Raw genomic sequence first — 24304 nt, forward strand, 5'->3', positions numbered from 1 at the left:
TTAATTGTTGCATAACATCACATCAACGGCCCTGCAGAACAGCCCAAGAGATCAGGAGCAGCCACACAAAAGCAGCCACACAAAAAGACATTATATACTTTCAATTGACATTCTTTATTTCTACTCACAAACTCATTTAGTTGGTTAGTACAAATCCACTTAATAAAAATGTTTGATGTTGATGATATATAAATACTATGCGTATTCGTTGTCTGTGCGATTGTACCTTTTCATTTGTGATGGAAACGCGCGTTGCCATCTCCTTTTCTTTGGTGTCATTTGGAGTTGTATTCTCTTTTTCCTTTATGTAATCACGCCCCTAGAGGAGGCTGGCCTTTGCCACCTTATTTACATATTCGGTTGTATTTAAGGCAGAGCCTCGGCTCATTTAGATCGTTCAATACATGCTTTGCATTTGGACCCATACTCTTCTGTTACCTTGCGCAATAACAGAATCACACTGAGCACTTACTTTACTCCAAGCCTCAGTCTACGGACTGTGCTTTGGGAGTAGAGCTATAGAAACACTGTCGACCCCGTCGACATCAGGTCGACCTTGTCGAACGAGTATAATATCACTCAGGGAGCAATTCCTGGTGTAAGGTGGTTGAGGTAGACCGGTGGTGTAAGTCCACCTAGTCGCCTCCGCATATTGGTCACGGGCAACCCTTACACGGCCCCTGTGGAGAGTGAATGCAGACCGGTAGAGTAAGCCGACCCAGGTCGCCTCTACGTGTTGGTCGCAGGATCCAACACACTGGTGGCAGCGGTGGGATTTGACCACGGACTTCTAAGATAAACCTTGTAACCATGCCAAGCAGCCGACGGAGTGCTACCAGAGATCTGGCTGAGGCAGAGTTACACCAGGTCGACCAGATTGGTCAACTAACAGAGGCTATTACTAGAGCCTTACGAATACCCAGGAAGGAAGCTAGCTTCAAGCCTCCGAAGTTCGATGGGAGTGAAGATGTAGAGTTATTCATCTTCCAGTTCGAAGAGGTTGCGGAAGCTAATGAGTGGAGTGAGAAGGCCACTCTCCTCCACCTGCGTGAGACACTGAAGGATGGAGCCAGAAGCTGTAGTCGAGGGAACTCACCTGCCTCCATCTTCTCGGCTTTACACACAAAGTACGGGCTCTCCCCGAGAGAGGCTAAGAGTAGGCTCCACCTCAAGAGGGAACCAAAGACGAGCCTCCAAGAACATGCCACAGAAATGGAGCGTCTGGTGAAGATAGCGTACGCTGACCTTCCAGACTCCTACCAGTCCAGTATGGCCATGGATGCGTTTTCTCTGACCCTGGGAAACACGCCCCTCCAACGCCATCTGTTAGCAATGAAGGCCCAGAGCTTGTAGGAAGCAGTGCAGGCAGGGAATGAGTTCCTGCAAATCCAGCCCACTCTTCCTCGGCCTGGTGCCCGACCCCTAATAATGACGGTGGAGGAGGAGGAGGCTACCCCCGCTACAGTCGCCCCCGTCCATTCGGATCCCCCATCAGCCACCCTGAATGACGTCCTGATGGCTATAAAAGGATTAGCGGATGGACTAAGGGAAGGAAAGCTGTTGGGACAACGGGGAGTGGAGAAAAGGGGACCAAATTGTTGGGGTTGCGGCCAGACAGGGCACACCCAACGCCGGTGCCCCCAAGCCTCCCAAGGACAACCGCCTCAAGTCACGAGGTCTGGAAACGGTTACCATCCACAGCAGTAGGGGGAAGTACTGACTGTGGATCGAATATACCCCTGCAAGGCCAGTGGCAACGGCCACGACGGACTAGGCGACACAGGCTCCCCCCTGCTCGCCACCGGTCCCCTTGCATAACCAGTATCAACCCTTACCTGAGTGTGCAGGTCTCCCACCCTCAGAAGCCAAGGACGAAACGTACGTCTGGCCAAAGCCGTCTCGGCCTTCCAAAAAAGGCCCCCAGAGGATGAGCAAAGCCAGACGAACTCACGGAGACGAATCATGGAAGCCGCATAATAGCAGCTATTTCTTGCCAGGTCGCATCGGAGGTCAGCCCGTCCAGTTTCTCGTGGACACCGGATGCACCTCTAATTTGTTGGGACGACATGTCTTTGAGCGATTACCTAAAGATGTCAAAAGCAAATTAGAGGTTCGGGAGGACTATGGACGGATGGCAGATGGTACCCGGCTGCAGTTTCACGGACTCATCACTCTCCCGGTCAGAGTCAGGAGTGTCCAGGTTACTGTATCTGTCGTGGTGTGTGCCTTGAAGGAGGACGCCATCCTGGGCATGCTCTTCTTGGTCGACCACCACTGTGAGATGAACTTTCAGCAACCCACGTTGGTGTTAAATGGACAGAAGTTGACTTGCACTGACCGAGAGGGTCGACCTCTGACAAGCAGAGTTCAAATAATGCGAGCCACAACGCTTCCTCCTCGAACCGAGGTCCTGGTTGCCGGACGTCTCACGTCCTCATCCTATCAACCAGTCGGGTTAATCGAGGGAATAAGAAACGGGTATATGGTGGCCGCCAGCCTACACCAACCCGGTGAGAAGGGGAGAGTGGCCATCCGCTGTATGAACCCCACCGACCATCCCGTCAGTGTGACGGCAGGAACGGTCGTGGGACAATACACTGGAGTCGGGCCGGATGAAATAGGGGTCCCCTGGACAGCGAAGGGAGAAGCCGAGATTTCCAAAGAAACTCCCCCTCCTGTTTCCAACGTACCTCCCCACATGCTGGACTTGCTCCAACAGGCGGCACCACATTGCTCGTCCCCTACCGAGCACCGAAGGATGGAAGACCTTTTGGTCCGTTATGCGGATGTATTCAGCCAAGGAAGCGAGGACATGGGGCGTACCACCCTGGTACAACACGAGATCCCCCTCCTTCCAGAGGCACAACCCATCCGTCAACACCCATACCGTGTAGGACACGAGAAAGAAGCCGAAATCGAACGACAGGTTTCGGCCCTGGAAAAGCAAGGCATGATTGAGCCCGCTCACGGGGCCTGGAGCTCTCCGGTGGTCTTGGTGAGGAAGAAGGACGGGGCGTGGCGATTGTGTGTAGACTATAGAAAACTTAATAGTGTCACTCGCCAGGACGCCTACCCCCTCCCCCGGATTGACGAGAGTTTGGACGCCTTGTCCGGCAGTAGGTTTTTCAGTACCTTGGACATGATGAGCGGATACTGGCAGGTACCCCTCTCCGCCGAGGCCCAGGAGCGGTCGGCGTTCACCACACGCAGTGGGTTATGGAGGTGGAAGGTGCTCCCCTTTGGACTGACCTCCGCCCCGGCTACCTTCCAGCGGCTAATGGAGCGCGTCCTCCAAGGGCTACATTGGAAAACCTTGCTGCTGTACCTGGACGACATCATCGTCATGTCAGCAGACTTCTCTAGTCATGTCACTAGGCTGGCAGAGGTGTTGGAGCGATTGAGACAGGCCGGGCTGAAGCTAAAGCCCTCTAAATGCAGTTTGTTCCAGACCCAAGTCAAGTACCTGGGCCACATAGTCAGCGACACGGGAGTGGCTACCGACCCTGAGAAGATTCAGGCCATCAGTGGATGGGCAGCACCCCAGGACGTGACGCAGTTAAGGTCATACTTGGGTACCACTGGGTACTATCACCGATACGTACCTGACTACGCCTCGATCGCCAAACCTCTCACCTTGTTGACAAGCGAAGGGGTCCCCAGTAAGTGGGAAGAAGAGGAACAGGAAGCTTTCCTTAGGCTCAAATGGTCGCTGACACACGCTCCAGTACTGGCATATCCCGATCCCTCCTTGCCCTATGTGCTAGATACCGACGCTAGTAACGTAGGGACCGGGGCTGTGTTATCCCAGGTCCAGCAAGGCAAGGAGCGACCCATAGCCTACTATAGCAAGACCCTCTCCTCCGCCGAACGCAATTACTGCGTAACTAGAAGAGAGTTGCTGGCAGTTGTGCTGGCTGTCCTATATGGCAGAGAGTTTACCATCCGGACCGATCATGCCTCCTTGGTTTGGTTGCACCGGAGGAAGGAACCCTCTTGCCAAGTGGCCCGGTGGCTGGAGAGCCTGGCCGAGCACAAGTACCGAATTATCTATCGAAAAGGCGATAAGCACGGTAACGCCGATGGATTGTGTCGACGACAGTGCGTCGACTGCCGGCAGTGTGCGGCCATTGAGAAGCGGGATCAGGGGCCAACGAGGTCACAAGTGTGTGACTCTCTAGTAACCCCAGGGACAAATTGGGAAACTGCTGTGCCAGTGGACCAGGTTCCAGTACAGCGACCAAGAGGTACAGGAACATCCAGTCCCAACATCCGCCAGTTGGATGAAGATGAATGGCCTCGACTACCCGGCAGCGGACATGCCTCAGGGCCCAGCCTCCCGACTCCCACACCAGCCAGTCCAGTCCCAGTACGGCTGCCGGGCGGTGCGGGGTCACCAGGAGTGTTGGACGACCCTCCCAGAAGGCTTCAGGATCCTCGGTTACGGGCCATCAAGATGGCAGGTGAAACCGGAGTCGTTGAGGGAGCTGGTGAAAGCACGGTCCCAAAGGTCCCAGAACGGTTGACAGTGGTGCAGACTTCGCTGGATGAAGTACGGGCATCACAACAGAGAGCCGCTACCGACCTAGGGACCATTTACCGGGCCGTCAGGAACCGGAGGAGAATAGAAGAGGCCGTGCTGCAAGTAGGCAGCCCCGAGCTGCAGCGATTGGCCCGGATGTTCCACCAGCTCCAGCTCGACGAGTCAGGTGTATTGACCCTTCGTCTCACTCAGAATGGGCGAGAAAGGGTGGTGGTGGTATGCCCGCAAACGCTGAGACAGGAAATCCTGTGGAAAGCCCACGAGCAAACGCACTGCAGTGTGGAGAAGACCTTGAAACGCGTCCAATTGGACTGGTATTGGCCGGGTATGGCTGGAGATATCCGGAGGGCAGTTCTCTCTTGTGAAGTTTGCCAGAGGGCCAAAACAGGAAAAGGCCGGACCTCCGGGAACAGACAACGGCTGTACACCGGGAGGCCATGGCAACGCCTAGCCGTAGACTTGGTGGGACCCCTACCTCAGACCCCTCGAGGAAATAGCTGGGTGTTGGTGCTCACTGACCATTTCACTCGGTGGTCAGATGCTTTAGCCATCCCCGACGCTACGGCCCCAACGGTAGCTCAGGTCCTGGACGAGAGAATATTTAGCTACTTCGGTCTGCCCGAAGTTATCCACACCGACTAGGGGAGCCAATTCGAGTCCTCTTTATTCCAAGAGCTATGTGACTTGTGGGGAGTCGATAAATCTAGGACCACTCCGTACCACCCCGAAGGGAATGGTGTGGTTGAAAGAAATAATCGTGTATTGGGTGACTCCCTACGAGCTCTCTTACTGGGCAGAGGACAGGAAGATTGGGATCAGTTACTGCCACAAATCATGCGGACGCTGCGAGGGTTACCGCACTCCGCCACTAAGGAAACACCCAATTACCTGATGTTGGGTCGAGAGCTACGTCTTCCTGACCAGTTGCTGTATGGAAACAGGCTGGAATCATTTACAAGCATACACGAGTATGTCCAGACTGTCCACGACCGGTTGATGCAAGCCCACACTCTCCTCCGAGATAGACAGAAGGAAATTGTGTCAACCGATGTGAGAGAGCCTCCGCTATTCAATGAGGGTGACCTCGTGTGGTTACTAAGCAAGCGGCGGAGAAGAGGGGAAAATCCGAAACTAGCGGCCAAGTATGTGGGACCCTATCGCGTACTAAGGAGTCACGAAAATCATACTTACGAAATAGAAAGGTATGGACAGCGATCCATTCAAGCTGAAGGAAGGTTAAGACTCTGTCGCCCCAGTCCGGTGCAACAAGGACGAGCCCCAGTTGAAGTCGAGCCTGCCCGACGTCCTAACATGAGAGGTCAACCCCGAAGACGAGTCTCACGAGGAAACCATAATCCGGATGCCGCTATTCTAGAACCACTCCTGCCTAGCCGACTAACGGAGCTACCAATACCCCAGTCGCCGGGAAGATTGGAAGCACTTCGGTTTCCCGGCGAAGATTCCTTGGTCTCTCCAGGGGAACGCAACCCTAACTCGATGGCTGACCCCGACCCTGGCGGCGAATTGACAACCGAGGAGGAAAGAACCACGGGAAATATAGGAGCCCAGGCTAGTAATACCGGGGCTGGGAATGCATCACGGCCCCAACGAATAAGAAGGCCTCCCGCGTATTTGGCCGACTATGATACCAGCGCCGTCCAATCGGGAGAAGCCATCAGAGTTCAAGGTCAGAAGGCGGCCATCTTGGGCCCCAGACAGAGCGCGCTCATTGCTTGCTGTCAACTCGAAGCGCACGCACCTATATCTCTTCTAAACATGGAAATTACTAAAGAGACAGTAAAGAGGGCTTCACCGATCATCGGAGCCTTGCCCTTATTGTCCGAAGTGACGACCATTCCACTGGAGCTCCACCCAGCCCCTGACGAGACCCTGGACGACTCGGAGACGGACTCATTGAAGGAGAATCACTCTCCACACTCCCCACTGCCGACAAAATGGATCTCGGAGGATACGGCTAAGAAAATCTCAAAAAATGTCAACAGCTATTATCTACCCCTCGACGGCGCAGAATACATATAGCTCAACATTTCACCCGATTCTTCTGTAAATGTGGGAGAAATTCCACGTCCAGAGACACTATTACGAAGCATCAGTCTCGAATTAAAGATGCGGAGACACGAAAAGCTCACGGCGGAAAGGGCATCACCATCTATGAAGTCGACCGCGCTAGCTACCCAGCATGGAGCCAGAAGGTCCAACTGACTAATCCCCCGACATTCGAAAAGCCCACACCCTACGGGCCAGTTAAAGCCAAGCCGCCTATGCGAAGAGGGCCCCAGGCACCCTTTCCCTCTCCCCCGAAGAAGAAGTGGTGCAGTCCGCCCAAGATAGAACGGCTGATTCCAGCTTCCAGAAAATTAACCACGATAGGCAGCGTCCAGAGCCGACTGGGGGACATTCGACCCCGAGTCACGGTGGACGTCCTGCGGGAAGAGGCCTCCAACCTCCGACGGACGGCTCGTCGTCTGGAGGACCTGGCGAACCGCATGTCGACCCCATAGAAGATACGAACGACATTGTTTATCCTTATTTCTCTTGGTATGTTTTAGTTAATTGGTGTCTCTCATATTATTATATTTTTCTTGTTTTTGTATGTTGTAGCTAGTTGGCGTTCTCTTACATTACTTTTATTTTTTTTCTTTTCTTTTGGTTTTATATAGCCGATGGTCGTCTATAGGGGCGGCGTGTGTGATGGAAACGCGCGTTGCCATCTCCTTTTCTTTGGTGTCATTTGGAGTTGTATTCTCTTTTTTCTTTATGTAATCACGCCCCTAGAGGAGGCTGGCCTTTGCCACCTTATTTACATATTCGGTTGTATTTAAGGCAGAGCCTCGGCTCATTTAGATCGTTCAATACATGCTTTGCATTTGGACCCACACTCTTCTGTTACCTTGCGCAATAACAGAATCACACTGAGCACTTACTTTACTCCAAGCCTCAGTCTACGGACTGTGCTTTGGGAGTAGAGCTATAGAAACACTGTCGACCCCGTCGACCTCAGGTCGACCTTGTCGAACGAGTATAATATCACTCAGGGAGCAATTCCTGGTGTAAGGTGGTTGAGGTAGACCGGTGGTGTAAGTCGACCTAGTCGCCTCCGCGTGTTGGTCACGGGCAACCCTTAGTAAGCCGACCCAGGTCGCCTCTACGTGTTGGTCGCAGGATCCAACACACATTACATACCATAATAAACACCGGGCCGGCCTCTTGCAACAGCGTGGTCTCGGTCATAAAACATAATATTATCTTTACCACATTACTAAATCATAGTTTGTAACTCCTACTGAAAACATGAAAAACCACAACATGCTTGGTTACGCTTAGCTATAAAGTTACTTTGTAACGCTACGAATTTCTACATTCGTAAATTGGAGCTATGATACTGCCAATGTATTACATGTAGGCCTATATCTAAAATTGAAGTAAGGTCGTGATGGAAATTGTTGTTCGATGTATAATGTAGAACCATATTTCTGAACACTACTCCGCTTTACTTAGTTTCGTTGACGTTTATCTTCTTATGACCGACTCTAGCCCCAGACGACGTCCGATTTGCCTCCACTAACTACACTCGTGTTGCGATTGTCGCGCAAATACATTATAGGTAATGTATTGAATTAGTCGAAGCAAGTTTACCGGGAAATCTTTGACGCGTAGACTATGTAGTCAACATCATCGATTATTACCGCTTCATCGATTTCCATAAAGCAAATCATATTATCAATGGTTACTTTTTATGGCTTTATGATTTTAGTTTGGTGTTAAGCGCTAAGGCTGTCTAATTCTTCTTCCGACCAATGACCACAGCGTTGCTGTGGTTAAATGATTATAAACATTCGGCGCTTGGCAGTCGAAAGGGTGTCTGTCGGAAGCACTTCGCTACAACCGTTTTAAAGCATGTTCTGATTTCGCGTACGTTTGGTGCGATGACATAAACTACCGTGGTTGTGGTCAAGATATAGTTGGAAAGGTTTTGACCCAATTTTAGTAGTATTTTGGGTAATAAAGATGGTTACCACAAATTACTGTCAAAATCTAGTAACCACGTTTCAGATCCTATTATGTAAGTACATATCGCCTAATAGAACGCTGTCACAAATAATTTTTTAATTGTGACAAATAATTGTTGCTTCAAAACTAGTTCAAACAGGCTCCAATGATTAGTTTCAACGTAAGATGATAATTTAATGACATATTTCAAATGCAAAGCTTTTTATGTCCTAAAAAGGTGATAAGGCATATCGAACAGGAGGATGCTTACATTGTTCTGTAAGATTTTACACTGGTCGTAATTTGGCTAGCTTTATCGAGCTACTTTGACATTTGAGTGCAAACGTCTTAAATTGTTTAGTTCATTCAGCTTACTGTGCAATTTGAGCATATTTTGCACTTCTAGTCGCGAAGTTTATTTACGCATTACTCTTTTAGGTGTTGGAACTTTTCTGACCGTGGAAGTTGCTTGCCAAGGTAGGTGCCAACAATTTAAAAGTGCATGCTTTATTTAAGATTATTTTTTTAATATCTGCATATTTATGGATTAGTATATTTCATTTATTTATTTCGGAGGCTTTATTCATGCCTTATTGGTTCATTTAGCTATTCTATTTAATGGACAATGTTGGTATTGCTTGTACGAGTAGCAAATGAGAGGTATAATTTTGAAAAAAATACTTTTTTATACAATACTTGTATCATGGTTTTTTCTCTGCTTTTGGTTAGCCTTAAAAACTAACCACTAACAAACTACATATATTCACTTCTATTCAACTGTCTATGGCTAAGGCTTAATAAGCCCTAGCCCTAGGCTTGAAATGTTTTTTAAATATATGCTTCAAATGGTAGGCCACTCCGTCTGTAACAGTTAAAACTTGTATCAACATCACTTGGTGATAATTCTATGACTTATCCGTCTCATAGCGTTCTGCAGCAGCGTTTGATTCTCTAGTACTTTACAGCTAATACTTATAATAGTCATAATAATGGAATACCTTGTTACACCAATTATGTTTTTGCCAGGTGTATCATCGATAAGGTGTAATATTGGAACTGGTAACCTCTGCTCTACTAGTGGCCAGATTTATCCTGACACAAATACCTCTGTATTTCCGTTCCAATGGAGTGTCGCTCAGGGAAGCACTCCTACCCTGAATACCGGTCCTGATAAGGACCAGGATACCGGCACATCAGCTGGTTACTTTCTGTTTGTTGAAGCAACAGCGCAAGTAAGGACGATAATTCCGGTTCAACTATATAAGTAGATGTATTATGTACTATTTGTCTACATACTCCGAAGACACTCTTCATAGGAGTGCTTAACCCTTTAAAGTTTAACTGCAGACAGTTTTCTATACAGTAGCAGAAGATCATATGTAACCAGTTTCATTTTTTCACACTAATGTTTATGAATTAACAAACTGCAGAGATGCTCAACTTGTTTACTTACATACTCTTGTTTCTCAATATCGATTTCGATACCTTGCGACCCTTTCTCAGTATTTTAATCTAAAATTTTGAAATTAATTAGCTTTTATTATTTAAAAGCATGAAAACACTGTGAAATATCTGGCTAAAATAAAATTTCAGTAAATGCTAGTAGCGTGAACAACAATATTGTTTAAATGGATCAAGTTTTGACGGGTTGCGGCAAATTAGGAAATTATTTTAGATTTTGTTGTAATCTCAGGGTTAACTCATCGGATGAACTTAGACTAACATCCTGCTCAAATCACTAACTTATTTTACTAAAAGTGTTTCAAGTTACTAATATTGTCGGTGCTTTTACTACTTATGCCAGCTTTATAGTTGGAGAGCATCTGTGGTCTAGAAGGCCTGACCTAAAAACAACAGGTTTGAATTTTGATTTCTCAAAAATGACTTTTTTGGCTTTCAGCCAATTCCCGTGGTTACAGGAATGACACCCAATCTTAAATAATGCTCTATGCGACTGGACATGTCTCCAGTTGTTGAGATACCCTTGCTACTGGCCTCAGACATGTCTAGCCATGATCACAGAGCCATTGTTTGTACAATAATAGCTCTTAAAAACGCGCACAGCCTCAGCTTGCAGTCAGCTAAGCAGACATCATACTGATCTTCTAGAGTTTAAAGTAGTGCATAGAGACCACTCCTATCTCCATAAAGGTTTCGATTTCACCTTGACTTCATCCCTCTGATCAGAGAAATCAACAAAAATACCTCTATTTGTTGCACTGATGTGATATACGTGTATGCGTATTTTAGCAAGTCAATGATAAGGCGCGGATGTACACAGACAACCTCCGACCCGGTCGATACTCGATCGAGTTTTGGTTTCATGCCCGAGGCGATGGCATCGGAGGTCTCAATGTCTACACCAGGAAGGCTGACTCACAGTTCAATCGACTCATTTGGTATTACAGCAAACGGTTTAACGGTTCAGCCACTGAATGGACCTCAGCTTCCGTTGAAGTCAATCAGCAAACGACCTTTCAGGTGTGTAAGGTTTTTTTTACTTATGTTTATGTCAGCACATCCACTAATAAACATGGCGCCTACGTTCAGTTGGACTAGTAAACATTATCTATTAGCTATTTAAGTTTATTACTAGACAAAGCAAGTCACTAACTCAAACGCATGCAGCTGCCATTGATGTCTTTACTAACTGCTAGTATATCGCTCAGTAGTTAAACTCTAGTCATTAGATGCTGGTGCTTTGTACCACAATAATGAGAATAATATAATGAGAAACTACTTTTCAAAAGGTTTGCTACAATTGCATGCAGGCAGTTTGAAGATTTTTGAATGCAACGTCTGATCGGTTCATAAGAATGCGTCTTATACAATCCGGATAGTCTGATGAACTAATTTTTTTAAATTGGCTCTTTTTCAGTAAAATTCATTTTGTAGTTGTTTTCGCAGTTACAGTTTTATGGGATTTTCACTGAATTTAAATACGCGTCTAGTGTGCAGCGTCAATCATGGCTGATACATGCTTCTACATCATCACAATGTTTCCATGATGGGGTTAATCTGCAAGTTTGAGTCATCATCAAGCTGGAAACTATCAAAAATTCCCAAGTCAATCGAGTTTTGTTATTCCCAAATTTTTTATCGAATATTTCATACTTGCGAAAGTTGAAAACGACACTTAGGAATGATGTGCAAGAAACTGCCACGCATGCTGTTCCACACTTCAGTTAATCATAATTCAAAAGTGTACCGCTAAACGAGACAGGATTTTGTCGCTATGGTCTCTGGGATACAACGCCTCATATTTTTTAACCAACTCGCATCCCACGAATATCAACTGAAATACTTATCGAACAATCTGCGTCAAACCTACTAGGAAAACATAGCATATATTTTACTAAACCACTTGTCTTGCATTACCTGCGATAATAAATAAACTTCTTTGTGCAAAGCTCAAACTGGCCAAGTTTGAAAGAACTTTGGGCTTTAACGGATTTGTGAACTGTTAAATAGAATCTGCTTGAAATTGATGTACAATAGTTCATGATTCGTCTGAACATGTCGCAGCAGCCAGCTTGCTGAAAATGCTTGACCTTGTGAAGTTATTGCATAATCTTGCGGACCTACATCAAGTCTGATCTATTTCTTGGGGAAAATTATAGATCCTATTGGAAAACTGCTGTTTCCTGTTACAATAAAATTTAGTCGGCTCGCTGAAAACTTAGAAAACCTGATGTTGTTTGCGTGTTTGCACTGAAGTTCCATCCATCTACTTGTAGTACCGTCTAATAGTATATCCAACGACTATTAGACGGTACTACATGTCCTACTATAATATTCAATTCTACCATCCAACTAAACCTTTTCCAGTATCCATGAATGTATATATACTCCTGACCATAGGGCTCGTTAGCTATAGTTTGAATGTATGTATATACTCCGGACCATGACAGGGCTCGTTAGCTATAGTTGGGCTATAGTTGCGGTGTAGTATACTTTTAATTTTGTTAGGGAGATAGAATAATAAATGTTGTTGCTTCTTCCCTCATCATTCCCACTTTCTTTCATTCCCACATCCCTTAGCTTCAGAGTCCCTGGTTGGTTGTAAGGAATGTGCATTAGTTTATAATGCCACTTACCTAGTATCTATGTAACAATGACAACACAAGAAATCAGCGAGTCAAACCGGATACTTACTTAATCGGAAACAGCGGTTTTCCAATAGGATGTATAATTTTCCATTACTTGGACTGGCCTGACATTGGCATACTGATTAAACCGTGATCATATGCCATAGTGTTTTTATTAATTAGTAATTCCTTGTTGGTATGCTTTGTCTGCAAACGCTTTGCTACACTTGCAAGTCTCAAGTACAAGTATATTCTTGCATACAAATATACTTGTATACACTTGCATACAAGTATATTCTGCACTGCATTGCGGTGAATCCAAATCAATTCAGCGAGGTTTACCATCTCTAAAGATGTCACAGTTTAAACCATAACTTTCAATTTCTCTTAAGTTTTTAAAAAAAACCTGCATTTAGGCACACGTAGGTTATATAATTTGTATTTCGTTGCCTTACTGGTGGCGTGATTCCTAACACGAAGCCCTTCTCACGCTGTGTGCAATATTCTTGGAATCAAATTTGCCTGTAAAACTGTTTTGCATAAAGCTATTCAAGCGTTTGTCACCTAGCGACGCTGTGGTAGGGATCACAGGCTTTTGTTTTTACATAATGGGCTACATAATGTAATGTTGACCCTGAAAGCTAGACACATAACCTAAGTCATTATGTGATATGATGTTAGGATAGCTTTAGTCAGCACTACTTTGTCCTCCTTTTATCATTCATCATCATTCTAATTAACTCTGCTTTCTTTGCTCAGTGCCAATTTTACGCTGATGAAAATTTTATTTTTCAATGTTCGGAGAATAGCTATGTTATAATCAGTTACAATCTATAGAATCAGTTAACCAATTCCCGAGATGATAGCCGTTTTTTGGTAACATCTCCTATTTATTTAACGAACTCATTATTATATATGGACAGAACTTAATCGCGGTTAAAACGCTCGGAAGAAAAATATGCGCGAAATGATATCACTAGTTGCTATTATTGATCTAGCTTAATGGCAGCATTTAAGTTGCAGCGTTATGCGTCTATTCTGTTGGTCTGTTTGCTACTATAGTCATCATAGTTGCACTTTTACTTGATTTGGTCGATTTAATCATGATCAAGCTTTGTCCATTTTAATCTCTATGAATCTCGGCGCTCAGATCACCTAAAACAACAAACAAAATTGCACGGAATAGAAAAATATTTACAATTTCTAATAAAATCTACGAGAATTCGATGTGTTTACATCATTATGTGGCACCCTTGTCATGCATGTATGTATCATTCTGGTCTTCATTACCATGAGCTAAGTGGGTAGGCCTAGGGGCGGATTTACTATGGTGCATAGGGCGCAAATGCAACACCCTAAATATGGCAAAAGATAGAAAAAAGTTTTATTATCCATCAAGAATTGAGTGAATAGCATTTCATTTCACTGAGAACTTGCATTGGGAGGAAATAGTAGGGCTCGTTATAACGATCAAGTTTTAATAATCTTGACCTGAATCTGTTTAGTTTATATACAAATGAGGGTGGTCCCAATAGACACTCCCAATTGAGCCACAACTTTTGTGAAAGAAGTACTACAAGCAATTTTAAAAGCAAAATGTCTCAGAAGAAAGGCCAAAAACGAACTTTGGATCATTTCTTTCAACAACAAAACAATTCTAAAAAGTATGCCCTACTATGTCTGTTTTATAAGAGCATCGTTGTGTAGCTAATACTACAAAACATTTTTCATGGTGGTTTGCAGAAATGATAGCTTATTTCTGCAAAGCCAAACCAAATGGCTGTTGAGGTTTTGTGAGATATATTGCGCAAATTATGCACCACACACTTTTATTTTCCTGGATCCGCCCCTGACTTGCATGCTAGCAGTTGGCCTGGCCTACTGCTAGCCGCAAGTCAGCATTTGTTAACTAGTGTAATATTCCGTTTCCACAACCAACAAGTTCATGAATTGTCAGCCATGGGTTACGAAAGTAGTAAATTTTGAAAAAAAGGCTTTTATTGCATATAAAGTTTTGCTCTTGTCAAGATAATTGCTCTATTATTGAATATCTTGATATGATAACTCCAACAGATCAAATATTATTTTTTGTGATTTCCAAACTGAGTGTATCAGAGCGTACAATAGCGATGTCTGTGTGAAATATTTAATGTTCTGCTTTTTGCGTAAAAAACGATAATATGGATATATTGTTTGATTTGTATTGCTAGATGCTCATTTAAATAACCATTAAGATCTCTTTGTCATCATAATTTTGACTTTCATTTAGCAAATGTCTTATAACTACAGGTTTTGTGTGGCCGCGTATTATTCTCATAAGCTAATTCCAGACAATACTTTAATTAATGGAAACTGACTAGTCGAGCTCCTTGTGGGTTTCTTTTTGCAGCATCAGTATAATTAGTCGGCTGTTATGAGACTATTTTGTCAATGAAACTACTGATACTATACTCAATAAAGTAAAGGTATATTTTATGCTGTCTGTGATATGTTAAAATGACTCACTTGTTTGAAAGCCTCCCTGATTGCTTCTCTTCTTGCTAAGTTATCGTTTCTCTTTTTCAAATCATAAGGCAAATCATGCGTTGTCATTACAATGTATGTATTCATTATAGCTCAATTAACATAAGAATAAAATAAAAATTGACTTTGGCACTATTATAAGCTCACTGGTAGAGCATGACCGAAAAATGTATTGTTTTGCAATTATTTTTGTGAATAGGTATCTGTAAAGAGATATTCAGTGCTATTATTCTTTCATGAAGCTGTTCAGGCGGCATCATGAAACTTTATTTGAGCAGCAACTGTGTAAAGCACGGCCTTACACAGGCTATTGTAATGTAATACTGGTCGTTGCTAATCATGAATAAGCCACTATACAGAGTTTATATAATGGCTGACTAATGCTGAATAAACAGTTATGTGTATATAAAAGAGTCTATCGAGGCTGATCGTTACCCTGTACACCCTGGTACTTGGATACATATTGCTGCAATGAATAAATTTATGTTTTCATGTAGTTAGGACATAGTAATGTGTTCAGTCAACAAGGGAAAACCATGGGAGATAGGACAGGTATATCTTTGGTGGCGATTAGTTTACAGCTTTTGTTAAAGGAAACTCTAGCCCAGCGCTTCCCTATTCCTTTTCATTGCTGAACCCTCTACCGCTGACAAGAGCAATTTCGCACCCCCTTGTTTTGAATGAAACGAATAAGGCTCAAAATATATTAGAAAACAGATGTATTCGGAATATATGAAAGCATATTATTGAAAGGTCATTCAGAGGTCAATCTGGTCGACTCGCATCTAGTTTTAGCGGAAACACATTCCATTCAATTTCTGTGACTATTAGCTAAATTGTTCTGTTTGCAATGTGTTTCCTTTGTCTTCTCTCAGAATGGTTTACTGGCTCACTCATTTCAGACTAGCTTCATCCGACTATCGATTATTTCTAATTAATAAAATCATAGGAGCAGATAAAGAAGAGCTTGAAAATGTCTGCGTTTTAATGCAATAAGTTAAATTTTTTTATGTAACAGTAAAAAATATTATATCATTGCATTTATAATGATATATTTGGTTTACACACTTTTGCTTGAAACTTCAGTCACTTAGATAGTGAATGTTTCCAGCGCATTAGTATGTGCAGATTATAAACCCTTTCACGGTGGTTAACTAAATGCTTAAATGTCTATTCATTGCGTCTATGACAAATTAATATTGAACGCACTTTGTGCTGAAGGAATTATTTATTTGAAGAGCACAAACAATGAGTCATTTTCAAGAAGAGCGTTTTCATGTCTCTTGGTTCCTGAGTGAGGGTGCACCAGGGTTAGGGAGTTATGCAGCATGATAAACTTATTCAAGTTTAAGCCATTCTAAGGTTTTCGCCCATATCAAAACTGTCATATTCTGAAGGAGGTGTCCTTTGATATGACTACTATGTATTCCATTTAGGTTGTTCCACATCTAAAAAATCTAATGATAAATACTTTAAAAAATTACATATAATATATGTAATTTTATAACATATTTTGTAAAATATATAACAATATTATTGTTAAAATAAATACATTATATAAAACTGTAAACAACTGACTGTAAAAAGCCAATGTGCTTGTAAGAAATTAAATTAAAAAAGCTTTTAGTCAATAAAAAGATTTTTTTATTGTCGCTTTTCCACAAACCGTCCGAGGCCTAACCTTGGCGATACCGGAGATAGAGGGTGTCTAAATAGAGTGGTGATGGAGATATAGAGCTCGACTAACTCAAGAGGGTGTCTAAATAGAGTGGTGATGGAGATATAGAGCTCGACTAACTCAAACTGTGTCAACTTGAACTTAACGTAACTTGTTTATATTTGCATATTTAGAGTTGTTTCAATTTTTCAATTAATTTATGATTTATTTTCATCAACCATAGTAATTAAACAGAAGAAAAAACAAGCTGGAAGAGCGATGTGAAGCCCATAATACGCATTAGCATAGCTAGTTGTGGCGTCGGCTTGTCGTCATCGCGTAATCAAGGTCAATTTTTATGAGTAATTAGGTTTTATTCACTTGTTAAAAGATGTAGTTTAAGTTTTTTTTGAAACTGGCTACTTTCTGTTTTTTATAGTATTAGGGTGTTGGTTCCAAAAATGGTCTGTTGGTAATCCACCTTGTGATGGCCTGTTGGTAATCCACCCTGTAATGGTCTGTTGGTAATCCACCCTGCGATGGCCTGTTGGTAATCCACCATGTGATGGCCTGTTGGTAATCCACCCTGTAATGGTCTGTTGGTAATCCACCCTGCGATGGCCTGTTGGTAATCCACCATGTGATGGCCTGTTGGTAATCCACCATGTGATGGCCTGTTGGTAATCCACCCTGCGGCGGCCTGTTGGTAATCCACCCTGCGATGGCCTGTTGGTAATCCACCATGTGATGGCCTGTTGGTAATCCACCATGTGATGGCCTGTTGGTAATCCACCCTGCGGCGGCCTGTTGGTAATCCACCCTGCGATGGCCTGCACGGGAAGAAGATTGTGGGAGATTTAGACAGAAATTTTGTCTTTGATTATCATTTTTAGCCTCAACACTTTTGGACTTGATTTTGTTTCTCCGTTATAATAATGCCTTCATAAATCGTTAAAAAAGCATTTAAAAGATTTTGTCTATAATTTTTTTCAGTTCTAAAAAAAGCATAGCTTTTTTTACCAGATGCAGACTTTCATTAGTGTTCATGTGATTTTTGGTTTCAAATCAGAAGGTATGAAGGACTGCTTAAATTTATTTGAACACCATAAAGCCAAACTATGTGAACGAGAACCGTGTACATATGTACCTTTTGGATAAAACTGTGATGTTTTGCGAGTTTCTAAATGTAGGTTGGATATTACTTTGGCTTTGAAGAGGAACAAAAGATTTTTAAATTTTAGATTGTACGTTAGGAAATTAATACGTTGAGGTGATCAGGAGAGAGAGTTCAGCTGCGCTGGGACCGGCCCATTTTATTTGTTTAGATAATTATTAATTATTATTAGATGTTATTAAAAATCATTATTAGCTATCCAGAATTATTTGCATTAGAGAATAACTCTGGGTAGTTGAAGCATGTAGTAGATTTATTTCATTGCATATATAATTCAGTTTTAAAAAAAAATATTGTAGAGATTTGAAAACCAAAAGCCCCATTTTCGTTCAACAGCTTTAAATGTTGCAGCTGCAATCCAAGGCATGTACACCTTTTGCAGGTACTGTTTGATGGTTGGAGAGGTGAGAATGTGTTTAGCGACATAGCCTTGGATGCTATATATATCAACCGTCTGGGTGGAGCTGTCACGGAAGCAGCACCTGAGAACTTTGGTCTTCCAATCGCTTGCGCTTTCGAGGTATGCAGCATGAACTCTCCTTATTAACCACATTTATCTACAGGGTCATTAAGAAAAACATTATAAATATTCCAAGATTTGTTTATGCTATTCTAGTATGCAATGTTCAATGACTAACCAGGAGGGAATATAAAATGGTGGTTTCATAACCTCAAATAGTTCTATTAGGAGTTGTTGTTCCTTCCATTTAGTACTCGTTAAACAAATGCCCAGCATTACACGAGTAATATAGTAAATACCTAATGAATTTGAGTAACTTACCTTGAAAGCTAGATCTTTCCTAGAATCTTTACGGGAACAAAACCCGAGTTTTGGGCCAGCTTAAGAATTGTTCCATGTAAAGGTCAACAGTACTAGTTGTCAACTCCAAACAAGCTCTTCAAGTGCAAGCATCTTAACTGATTAATGACGGCTTACCCAATGAATATGTTGTATTCCTTCTAGTTTTTTGGTTAGGTTTGTTGCCCCTGGATCTGGATGTCCTGAGGTCAAATCTAGTGTCAAGCCAATTTTTCATGCTAGATTTCAATTCCTATATCTAAACACAGGGTTTAACCAAATGACAAACATCAAGACTCATATATATCGGAACTGGTTTTTCTTTTTTTTGAGATAATTTTAGAGCAAAAGACACTTTCTTAGCTGAGTCATTGATGGGCACGCATCAGAGTATTGGTGGCTGATTCTTGGGACACGTTGCTGCAGATTTATTTTGTTGATGCTGTTTGTGTTCAACTACCTACATTACATGTTTGCATTTTAGCATTAAGCTCAAACTATGTTGAAATTGTTTCAATTCCATTAAATTTTTTGATGGTCAGATTTATGTCATAGTTGAAATCTTTGAGTGAAAGATTTTATCCGTTAAATACATCTGGTATTTCACAGAACATACATCAAATGTAAAGCTTTTTAGAAACTAAATTCTTTCTAAATTAAGATATGATGGATCAGTATTTTGAACATTAAAAGAAAGTAAATGTATTTTTTTATAAAATTAATTACTTTGGCTGACTGAGATGATGAGATAATAAATGGTTTTACACTGCTTTTTGGGACAATTTACTTGATATCATGATCAGGCATCATGATCATTTGCTCACCGATTTTGTTAATCCTTCACAGGTCGGAAACTGTGGACTAGTCGATTTTTACTACAGTAGCCAATTCAACTGGCAGCGCCAGACAAGTGGTCGTCCTACTCCCAACACTGGACCTAGTATAGACCACACATTCGGGACCAATCAAGGCTATTGGTTGCTTATGTCAGCGATGAAGGCACCAACACCCAGGGTTTGTCAAAGCATTACTAAGTTATCTAGTTAGGAGTATCCTGTCATAGGCAGGTCCTCGTGGCAAGATCCTCTCCAATTGCTCGGATTAGACATCTCGTCAGTTTTTTGGGAGAATAGTGAGGTAGTTTCCTGTTGCCTGTTTTTATGGTGTAGCACAGAGGCAGTTAATGTTGGATGCCTACCCTAACAACACCAGCTGTTCTTGTCTGACTTAAACCAACTGATCAGCGACCTAAAGCGTCCAACCAGTGAACTGAGGCGGCTCCTCAAGCTATCTGTAAAGTTCTACTAGTACTCCGTCAGTACGGTGCCCCATGATAGATTATTATCTGTAATAGCTATGCGCACAATTATTCCACAGTGCTGAAAGGTGGTTGTGTGGTGCAGATGGTAATGCGCCTGGCTACTAGGTCGAATGTCCGAGTTCAAATCATGAGTGATGCTATCTTTTTCCCCTACATAAAACCGTAGCTACTGACGAACATGGTTCTTATAGTGAAGATTATGGTGGCTAAAAGTAAGGCCGCCATTGTGATGCTGCACTACTAGAATATCATGTGTAAATATTAATCACTAAAGGTAATTAGTGAAACTATTGGTTGCAGTAAGGTGCTGATGGGAATAAGGATTATTGTTCTTAAATTACGCTTGTCTCATTTATTTTTTGTATCTTATAGATAGTTCCAAGTTTTTAAATGGCTTATTTATAATTGATTATTAAAAGTAATCAAATAGACTCTCATAGCAATTGCGATACTTGTGGTGATTTGTTTAAAAATTATCTGATAATGCGCATGGGTTCTATACATAGAATTCTGCTGGCATCTTTTCTAAGTATTTGATGTTGGGGAAAGCATTTGCTTCATGGGCTATAAAACAGAGGTCACAAAAGCATTATAATATGTTGTAGCTTCACATTTCATGCTGTAGGTCAGATTTCAATGCATATCAAGCTGTGTCTGTTTTATTGCATTCTTCTCATATGCCAATCTGTAAAATTTGAGTAATGTTGTTAAAGGAATGTTTTGTTGAGTTTTTCGTAGTTAAGGCGGATGGTGTCTTCACACCTTCATTGATTTTAGGCTAACATGAGGGCTGTCATAGGAACCACTCGCTTCTGGTCGACCTGCGGTTGCTTTTACCTCGATTTCTACTACTACTTCTATGGATCGTCTCTGAATAGACTGGAGGTTGGTCAGGACTTTATGAATATGTGCAGAGTTTTGAGCTTGCTTTCTTTCTCACATCGCCATATTTTAGTCTTGACTAAAATATAGTCTTGACTAAACTTGACTAAAAAAGTTGCATTGAAATGCAACTTTTTTGTAACAATCCTATGAAAATAGGAGAGCCTGTGAGTCCCCCTCCTTTTCATCTCCAGTAATCTTGCGCATCAGGTAGGCAATACAGTAGACATTCCTTTAGCATAAACCTTTAACAGAGTTTCCACTTAAAGTAAAGAGTTTGTGGAAAGTTTTGTTTCTTAATAAGTTAAAAAATTCTAAATTTTAACCGTCAAGTCGGGCAAGTTATCAAATTCGATTTTAATGATAAAAATATTTTGTTTAGCCTTAAAAATATTGTTTTCTTTTATCATACCATGCTTTTCGGACTATTAGCCGCTACTTTTTTCTGATGATTTGAGCCATGCGGCTTATATCAGGGTGTGGCTATTCTGCAGCTTTTTCTTTCATCGCCAGGGCGCATTAATCAGAATCTCCGGCTAGTACGCCTCTAGCGGTGAAAGAAAATGGGAAACAGTGCCTAATGGTACTGTTCCGTTAGGCACTAGATTAAAAAGCGTCGATTAATACGAAACTGTGCCGTTAGGCACTGTTCCGTTTTAAACAGGAAAGTTGCTGCCGTGTTGTAAAGCACTGTCCTGAGTTCTGGGACCTATCCAAAGGTGCAGCCTATGTATTGTTTGATTATCATTTTTTGGAAAATAAAGCATATGCGGCTTATATAGGGGTGCGGTTTATAGTTCAAAAAGTACAGTACTTTGAGAGAATAGGATATATAGTGGTATCTCTATTATTTTTACAAGTACCTCGGCAGTTCTCTGGTAGTACCTTGGCAGTACCCTGGTTGTACCCTGGTAGTACCCTGGTAGTCTGGTAAGCTGTGAGAGATCATCATGTGTGCTGATAAAGCACAGAGAATAAGTATGTGCACAATTATTCAGAAATATCTAACAACAGTCGATTAGTCTGGATTTTAAAGTGTAGGAGCGAGGCTTGTACAACGCGACTTTGACTTTCAAGTCTTTATAACAGTTAAGTCTTTGCTCAGTGTAGGTTTCTATTTTACATAGAAACTATCTGGTTTTACTCCAGATACCTGTAGTTTTCTACTCACATAGTTTTCATCTGATAAAGGTTTCCATTCAGCATAGTTTTTACTCCGAATAGGTTTTTACCCAGTATAGGTTTTTTGCGGTATAGGCTTTTGCTTCATATACAGCCATAGCCAAAAATACTAACATCCCCCTTCCCCCTCCTCCATCATTCTGTGACATCAATTGAGTTTGGGCTCTTTTACCTCCACTCCGTGCCACCCAGACCATACGATATATCAAATGACTCCTCACAAGATTTTCTCATGATCATGGCAGAAATCTATAAATGTTTAATACTTTTGTCAATGGAAGCCCTAAATCTTTAAGTCTGATGCTAAAATTCTAAATTCAAATCAGTTTGTGCCGATGGAAGGGAAATAAAAGGTTGACTTTCAAACGAACTCTCGATTAAATGGACAACTTTTAGTGTGAAAAAATGACTGTCGGAGAGAGACATCCAGGTCAGTACTAGAGAGAATCTACACAGGCGTATGTAGAGCGAGTACCTTCATTATCATAGCGCTGTGTGTAAATGCTGCCTAGAATCAGTGACTGTGGCAGCATCTCTTGTTTTATTAAATGTGTTATAAATACATTCAGAAATTCTAATGCATTATTTTTTCAGGTTTGGATGGAAGGGTATGACACGCCACACCTTGTAATACAGCATGGGTCAGAGGACCAATGGAAACACATGAGACGTACCTACCATGCTGACGAGCCCACTGAGGTATGTTATTTAAAGGCCACATTAGACATCATGATCATAGATAACAAGGTTTGAAATGAGTATATCACAAGCTATGTAAAAACCTTTCTTTCTTTGTTGTAAATGCTATTTCCTTGTGAAATTTTAACACTCTATCAAGTTATTCCATGGATGTGTGTTACATCAAGCAGTTGGTGAATTCTTTACGTGTACAAACAACTGCCATAATTTCACAATTGTTCATCGTAGATTAACCATGAAACCACCGTAAGAATAGAATGCAGTCGACCCACATTAGGATGAACTAATATAGGTGGTGGGTGGTCAGATTTAGACGATTGTTTGGTTAAAACCAATATGCCTTTATATAGGTCTACATATACTGGAAAGAGTTACATATAAGGCCTTGTATAAATAGAACTATGTGCTGTGCACTATGCTATACTGTATCTATTTTAAATATTTTTGTAGCCTAGGAAAAAAATTACAGCCTAAATAAAAAATTAAATTAATTTTCTTTACTTTATGGTGATGGCTTCACAAAAACATTTTAAAAATTGAAGTATAAATTGTGTCTAAACACCAAAATTTTCGCTCAAAACGCAATATATAATACTTTGTATAATCAGAAATTTCTGCAAGATTACTTAGCTCTTGAAATGTCTAAAAAGCAATGAAGGTTAGACAACTCCTGTAATGGCAAATCTGTTACAAAAATTCCTGTTTACGTAACATATTACAACTGTTTTGTTTTACATGTTATAAAGTAAGTTACTGGTTTAAACTTATTCAAATTATGTTATTGTTTTCTTATAGATTTATAAATCATAAAATTATATTTCACCATCATGAAAGTCAAATAGCGCACAAATGATATGATTAAAAAAAAACGTATTCTAGTCTTGCGAATGATTTATATACACGCCTTCGAAGGACCATGATTTTGCACATTTAATAATTCTCTAATTCTTTTTAATAAAGAACATTATAAACTGATATCAATTGTTTGATCGTAACTGCACTTTGATTGCAACTGCTATGCTCAAAATTGTACATCTTAACCGATAGCCTAGCTTATGGATCCATTGCAATGAGGGTCAACTACATACGTTGTCATCAAATGCATTTGCTGACTTTTATTTACTGTCTTAAATGTTAGCTCTGCCCACTGGCAGCACCTGCTTCACACCAAACTACATCATAGTTTGTTATCTGTTTTGGGTACCTGTAACTAACATATGAGCTATCTGTAACTAACATCTGAGCTATCTGTAACTAACATATGAGCTATCTGTAACTAACTTGAGCCAACCTCATGTGATGAGCAGAACAGAAATACATTTTACATATTTTTTTCTCTATTACCTACGTTGGTGTTATAGGTGGACAATTGCTGATAATTTTGAGGTATTATCACACAATATAACAGTAAATACACTAGTAGTAGTA

General features: G+C 41.8%; 1 protein-coding gene across 1 annotated transcript in view; it reads left to right on the forward strand.

The window, feature by feature from the left end:
• The first annotated feature begins 810 nt into the window (after positions 1 to 810).
• Positions 811 to 24304, forward strand: part of LOC137407968 (uncharacterized) — a 74644-nt gene continuing 51150 nt past the window's right edge. The window contains exons 1-12 of the mRNA XM_068094356.1: positions 811 to 1156; positions 1264 to 1349; positions 4100 to 4756; positions 5753 to 6535; positions 6649 to 7049; positions 8958 to 9028; positions 9578 to 9783; positions 10802 to 11032; positions 18376 to 18513; positions 19639 to 19806; positions 20891 to 20998; positions 22772 to 22876. Of these exons, the coding sequence (XP_067950457.1) occupies positions 811 to 1156; positions 1264 to 1349; positions 4100 to 4756; positions 5753 to 6535; positions 6649 to 7049; positions 8958 to 9028; positions 9578 to 9783; positions 10802 to 11032; positions 18376 to 18513; positions 19639 to 19806; positions 20891 to 20998; positions 22772 to 22876 (3300 nt within the window). The remainder of the gene's footprint in view (positions 1157 to 1263; positions 1350 to 4099; positions 4757 to 5752; positions 6536 to 6648; positions 7050 to 8957; positions 9029 to 9577; positions 9784 to 10801; positions 11033 to 18375; positions 18514 to 19638; positions 19807 to 20890; positions 20999 to 22771; positions 22877 to 24304) is intronic.

This window comes from Watersipora subatra, chromosome 11 (assembly GCF_963576615.1).
Source record: "Watersipora subatra chromosome 11, tzWatSuba1.1, whole genome shotgun sequence".
Lineage (NCBI taxonomy): Eukaryota > Metazoa > Bryozoa > Gymnolaemata > Cheilostomatida > Watersiporidae > Watersipora > Watersipora subatra.